The sequence below is a fragment of the Corvus brachyrhynchos genome, unplaced genomic scaffold (genome assembly GCF_000691975.1).
Source record: "Corvus brachyrhynchos isolate BGI_N302 unplaced genomic scaffold, ASM69197v1 scaffold5, whole genome shotgun sequence".
NCBI classification, from domain to species: domain Eukaryota; kingdom Metazoa; phylum Chordata; class Aves; order Passeriformes; family Corvidae; genus Corvus; species Corvus brachyrhynchos.
Genome location: NW_008238321.1, coordinates 6509832 through 6516155, shown reverse-complemented (window position 1 = coordinate 6516155; position 6324 = coordinate 6509832). Strand labels below are relative to the sequence as shown.

General features: G+C 50.7%; 1 protein-coding gene across 1 annotated transcript in view; it reads left to right on the top strand.

Moving 5' to 3' along the window:
* Positions 1–1086: 1086 nt before the first annotated feature.
* Positions 1087–6324, top strand: part of GID4 (GID complex subunit 4 homolog) — a 7305-nt gene continuing 2067 nt past the window's right edge. Inside the window, exons 1-5 of the mRNA XM_008633428.2 lie at positions 1087–1189; positions 1972–2079; positions 2712–2813; positions 4396–4526; positions 5717–6324. The exon at positions 5717–6324 is cut by the window's right edge and continues 2067 nt beyond it. Coding sequence (XP_008631650.1) covers positions 1139–1189; positions 1972–2079; positions 2712–2813; positions 4396–4526; positions 5717–5780 — 456 coding nt within the window. The 5' untranslated portion in view covers positions 1087–1138 and the 3' untranslated portion in view covers positions 5781–6324. The remainder of the gene's footprint in view (positions 1190–1971; positions 2080–2711; positions 2814–4395; positions 4527–5716) is intronic.

Here is a 6324-nt window from a genome sequence, read left to right as displayed (position 1 = left end):
GCCGTTCCCGCCCCGCCGGCCCCTTGCGACACCACCCTCATCACCGTATCCCTCGATATTACGAGGAATTTCTTCACAGAAAAAGGTCATTAAACATTGGAAAGGGCTGTCCAGGGAAGTGGTGGAGTCACCATCCCTGGAGGTGTTTAAGGAAAGGCTGGACGTGGCACTCAGTGCTGTGGTCTGGTTGACAATGTGGTGAATCAGTCACAGGATGGGCTGGATGATCTCATAGATCTTTTCCAACCTCAGTGATTCAGTGATGATTCCAACCCGGCAGGGTATTTTTATGTCCGTTCTCCGTGTTCCTGATGGGATTTGTTGTGGTGGGGACATCCCATGGCTGCTCAGCTCCACTGCACGCTGCCACCTCGCAGGGGTTGGCTGTGCTTCTGTGCTAAAAGCGCTGCTTTTGTGCTTAAAAACGCTGCTTTTGTGCCAAAAACGTGGCTGTTTTGCGTGTGTCAGCTGAGGAGAGGGGGCTGCCTGCTCTCCCTGTGCTGAGCACAGGGAAACGTTGCCGTCCTTTGATCACAGGTGGAGAAGATCCATCTTCTCACAGTGGAGGTTTGCACTTCCCTGAATAACTCATTGTGTGTTTTGAAAACGGATCTGGAGATGTCAGGGAAAAGCTTGGAAAATCCTTGGCTTTAAAGGAGCAGGCAAATCCTTGCCTAGTTTCTGCACAGCAGGAGCAGAGAGATGCAGCCTGATAACTCAAAATACAGGTGGCATAAAAGCTTTAAATTGAGGAGAAAGGCCTCCTGCAAAATACTGGGGGTGTAGGTGATTCTTCCAGGGATGCTTTTACTTGGAGAATGCTGTGGGTCAGATCCCTTCCAGCTGGAAAGGGGATTTGCTTCCTGCTGGAGAGTTCTGGGCAGAGGGTGCCGCCTTGGGAGCAGGCCTGGGATGTGGAGGCTGCCAGAGGTGAGCTGGGCACCTGTAAATGATCTTTCCAGGTGGTTCCCAGGATGGAGAAGGGCTGGCAGTGTGAATATTGGGCAGTGAGCTGGACAGTCTGTACCAGCTGGAGCTGAAATTATCCTTGGAAGGGTTAGAAACTGCTTTGGATCAAGCATGCACCTTCATGCCTATTTTTATGGTTGGACTTTGCACTCTTTTCTAGCATGTGGATATGGAAAACTCCTATCTCTGTGGATACTTGAAGATTAAAGGCCTTACAGAGGTGAGTGTTAACTGCAAAACAACACAAAGAGGGGCTGTGTAAAGGCTTTCTTTTTTTTCCTGGGGGGGGGGTTGGGAGAAGCTGCTGCCAGAAATAGGAACTAGAGGGATTGAGCATGTTGTAGATTTGATCACAGGGTATCTGCTGGCTGTAAATGTCACAGGTGATCATCCAGCTGGGAGCTTCATGGAATCGTTTATGGTTGGAAAAGCCCTCTATGATCACTGAGTCCCACTGTTGACCCAGGACACAGCCAGGTCCACCACTTCCCTGGGCAACCTGTTCCAATGTTTAACCACTCTTTTAGTGGTGAAATTGTTCCTAATATCCAATGTAAACGTCCCTTGGTGCAATTTGAGGGCATTTCTTCTTGTCCTGTCTCTTTTTCCCTAGGAGCAGAACCTGACCCGCACCTGGCTGCACCCTCCTGTCAGGGAGTTTGGAGAGTGAGGGTTCTTTTCCCCAGACTGAGCCCCTCAGCTGCTCCTTATCAGACCTGTATTCCAAACCCTTCCCCAAAGCCCAGCTCTGACATGGCTCCTGGCTTCCTGAAGTGAGGAGAGAGGCCGAGAAAGGCTGGAATAAAAGCGTGGAGGCTGCGGGTGTGGAAGAGTCAGCCTTGGAGAGGTCTGGGGCAGGATAAGGGACAGAAGCAGCAGCCTCAGATTGCTCAGAACTCTCCCTTGGAGATGCTTTTTGCTGAATGTGTGGAGCTTTGTCTCCTCTTGGGTTTGTGTCTGTAGGTGACAATTGTGACTTCACCTTTGTCTGTCCTCTGCCAGGAGTACCCAACCCTCACCACGTTCTTCGAAGGCGAGATAATCAGTAAGAAGCACCCGTTCCTAACGCGCAAGTGGGACGCTGACGAAGACGTGGATCGTAAACACTGGGTAAATAAATCTGGGGGCAGAGGGTGGGTCTGAGCTGCTGGTTTGGAGGAGGGGTGCAGCGTGTGCCCATGCAAGAGCTGGCAGAAAGGCCCGGAGACCTGTCCTTTATGGCTGTTTCTCTCCTCCTACTGGGATCTTTGCAAATAGAAGTCTCTTCATCAAGCTGTGATCTGTAATGAGGGAGGGGATGTCTTGTTTTCCACTTGTTGGCCCAGGGTTGAAAGGGAGCAGGAGCAATCCCCATTTCTTGACCCCCTAAGAGGGCACACTCCTTGTTTTTGGAGCCTTATTGCAAAATGGAGAAGGGGAGAGGGATTCCACTAGCACAGTAGGGCAGTTGGTACCTGTGTTCCTGCTCAGGGCAGGGTGTACCTGCTGCTGTGTTTTGGGGCCACAGCAGCCACCTCATCACCTCCCCACCTTGAGGGAGTTTGGCTGTTGTTTGCCAAGCTCTGATGTTTATTATATTTCTGTCAAAATATCTTCCTCTGGAAGTGCAGGAGCTTCTCCAGCAAGGCTGGCTATTGCTGTGAGTGTCAGTAGATTTGCGTCCTAAATAGCAGCTGGTACTAGAAGTTCTATTCCTGGAATAAGCATCCTTTTTTTTTTTCACTTTTCTTTTTTTGTTTCAGGGAAAGTTCCAGGCTTTTTACCAGTATGCAAAAACATTTAACTCTGATGACTTTGATTATGAAGATCTAAAAAATGGGGACTATGTCTTCATGAGATGGAAGGTAAACCCTGCCTGTCTCCTTCTTTGATGAGCTGCATGCAAGGCACTGATAGAGACTTGAGGTGTCTGAGAACTTTTCCAGCTGTGACGGTTTGATGAAAGATCTCTCCCTGCCAACCCCAGAATCCACTGTACTTGCAAGTTCCAGTGTGACTCGTGTCTAGCCAGCTAATTGTGTCCTTAAGGGCTGCAGTCATGGCTAAAAACACAACAGGAAAATCTGGCTTGGTGATTCTCCGGAGGATGAGAGAATTGATGTCTTCAGTCCCTGTGTGGGCCCTGTGTTTGATGCAGACTGGCCAGTCTGCACCTCTGTTCTTCAGCTGGTATCATCATAGAGTCACCACAGACTGGTTGGGGTTGGAAGGGACCTTAAAACTCATCCCGTCCCACCCCCTGCAGTGAGCAGAGACAACTTCCACTATCCCAGGTTGCTCCTAGCCCCATCCAACCTGGCCTGGGACACTTTCAGGGATGGGGCTGTCACAGCTTCTCTGGGCAATCTATTCCAGGGTCTCACCACTCTCACAGGGAAGAATTTCCACCCAATATCCCATCTAACCCTCTGGCAGTGGGTAGGCATTCCACCTCTTCCTGTCACTCCATGCTCTTGTGCAAGGTCCCTCTCCAGCTTTCTCATAAACTCCCATAAGTGTTGAAAACCTGCAGTAAGAACTCCCTGGAGCCTTCTCTTCTTTCTCAGGCTCTGACTTTCAGTTTTGCAATGGGCTTCTGGTTTGCAGGGGTTGAACTGAAACTGATCTCCTGCACTCTCAGAACTGGTTCTGTTCTCAGTTACCTGCTTCCCTGTGAGGTGCCTGCAGTGCAGGTGGTGAAGGGACACTCTGGTCTCTGCGCTGGGCTGTTGGTTGAATGAGGCTTGGCCAGTCTGCACCTCTGTTCTTCAGCTGGTATCATCATAGAGTCACCACAGACTGGTTGGGGTTGGAAGGGACCTTAAAACTCATCCCGTCCCACCCCCTGCAGTGAGCAGAGACAACTTCCACTATCCCAGGTTGCTCCTAGCCCCATCCAACCTGGCCTGGGACACTTTCAGGGATGGGGCTGTCACAGCTTCTCTGGGCAATCTATTCCAGGGTCTCACCACTCTCACAGGGAAGAATTTCCACCCAATATCCCATCTAACCCTCTGGCAGTGGGTAGGCATTCCACCTCTTCCTGTCACTCCATGCTCTTGTGCAAGGTCCCTCTCCAGCTTTCTCATAAACTCCCATAAGTGTTGAAAACCTGCAGTAAGAACTCCCTGGAGCCTTCTCTTCTTTCTCAGGCTCTGACTTTCAGTTTTGCAATGGGCTTCTGGTTTGCAGGGGTTGAACTGAAACTGATCTCCTGCACTCTCAGAACTGGTTCTGTTCTCAGTTACCTGCTTCCCTGTGAGGTGCCTGCAGTGCAGGTGGTGAAGGGACACTCTGGTCTCTGCGCTGGGCTGCTGAGAGTGCAGGGAGTGCTCAGCCAGGAATGTCTTCGTGTTAGTGGGTGCCAGTATTTGGTTTGGGAGGGCAATTTGGGGTGGGGCTGTATTTGACCAACATTTTAAAATGCAGCCTGTGTTTTGCGTGCAGGAGCAGTTCCTAGTCCCAGATCACACCATCAAGGACATCAGTGGTGCTTCCTTTGCTGGTTTCTATTACATCTGCTTCCAGAAGTCAGCAGCATCTATAGAGGGCTATTACTACCATAGGAGTTCAGAATGGTAAGGAAGCTTCCTGCCTCCTGGAGACTTAAACCAAGCTGTGACTCCTCTCCTGCATGTCCACAACCTCAGGAGTGTCCAGGCAGGAGGTTCAGGGTGGTGGTTGGACCTTGGGGCAGAATGGAGGGGTGTGGACCTGAGCAGGCTGGTGCAGTCCATTGATGTGGTATAAAGTGCTGCCCTTATGGAAAGGGGGAGGAAATTTGTGCTGGCAGGGTGGAGGAGGGAAGATGATACACGGTCCGGAGAAGTGCTGTGAGGGAGCTCAGTTCTCTCTCCTGAGTAACAGCTTGGCTGTTGCTCCCTTCAAGCAGAAATCTTATCAGGCCAGTGCTTTGTATTCTGAGGTCCTTGGGGTGTTGCTGTTAAGACAAGAGAACAGTCAAAGCTAATTGGTGGGGTTTTTGTTGTAGACAAGTAGCTGTGCAGAGCTCTTTTCCCATGAACCACTGTCATGAGCAGCAGGTGGATGGCTGGAAGGTCTCAGGGGGAGGGAAGGAACTGGGAGGCTTTCAGACGCATCCCCTCAAGCTGAGCTTTGAAAGACTCAGGTGTAATTTGCACTTGTACCAAACACTGTTTGAACTTGAAAGTTGTTGAACTTCAAAGAGAGTCCAAAAAACCACCACAGTCAGCCCACCTGGAACACTGCCTCTCTGCAGGTGGCTCAGAGGCACTGGAGTGGGAATTACAGGGTCATTAAGGTTGGAAAAAACCTCCAAAATCATCAAGTCCAACCTTTGACCGAATACCACCTTTCCCACTAAACCCTAAGTGTCACGTCTGCTTGTTTTCTGAACGCTTTGAGGGATGGCAACTCCACCACTTCCCTGAGCAGGCCATTCCAGGGCTCAACCACTCTTTCACTGAGGAATTTTTTCATCATATCCAACCCAAACCTGTCCTGGCTCAACTTGAGGCTGTTACCCCTTGTCCTGTCGTAAGTTGTGTGTGGAAAGAGCCCGACCCCCACCCCACGTGGCTCCACCCTCCTGTCAGGAAGTTGTAGTGCGATGAGGGGCAATGCTGAGTCCTGTCAGGATTTTGGCACTGTGGGAAGTGGGTGTTGGATACCTGAACACTCTGGGACTGTAAAGGGGAGAGAGGAGCAGCCAGCACAGTGTCTGCTTGGTGGCTGCCAAGCAGGAGCTCCATGTAATCCTCTCCTCCCTCTCTTCCTTCTCTGCCAGGTATCAGTCATTGAATTTAACGCACGTTCCCGAGCACAGTGCTCCTATCTACGAATTCCGATGACAGCTGTCCAGATCTGATACCGCCCAGAAGCAAACCGGGCAGGAGAGCATGGCCTGCCAGGAGAATTGTGTCCCTGTGGGAGCACGGGAATGCACGCTTCTCTCCTGCCCCTTGGACTCGAGAGAGAGAGAGCCTGGATGTTAATTCAGCCAGCCCGAGGAGCTGCTGGAGCTTGATTCTCCCTCCTGTTGAGTGGCCATTTGATCTTTACTCTGGTTTTAAGCTACTTTAATGCACTTTCTTGTTGCACAGCTCGTTTCTCTGTCACTGAAGTTCCTCCCGGCTCTCCTCTGGAAGCTGTTTCTCAGTAGCTGGAATCAGTGCTGGCCTCTGAGTAATAAGGAAATGTAAGCTCAGGGCTTGTCTTTTCCTTGTTATATCCTGATGTGGGTTGAAATCACCAGGATTCAGGTTTCTTTCCAGATTTCCAGCTCTGATGCTCCCAGAGCCAGGTCCTGGGTGTGAGGCTCATCTGTGGAGTCTGTTGGGGAGTGTTGGCTGAGGTAAGGCTGGAATGAGGCTTTGCTGGCTAACGAGGTTAGCT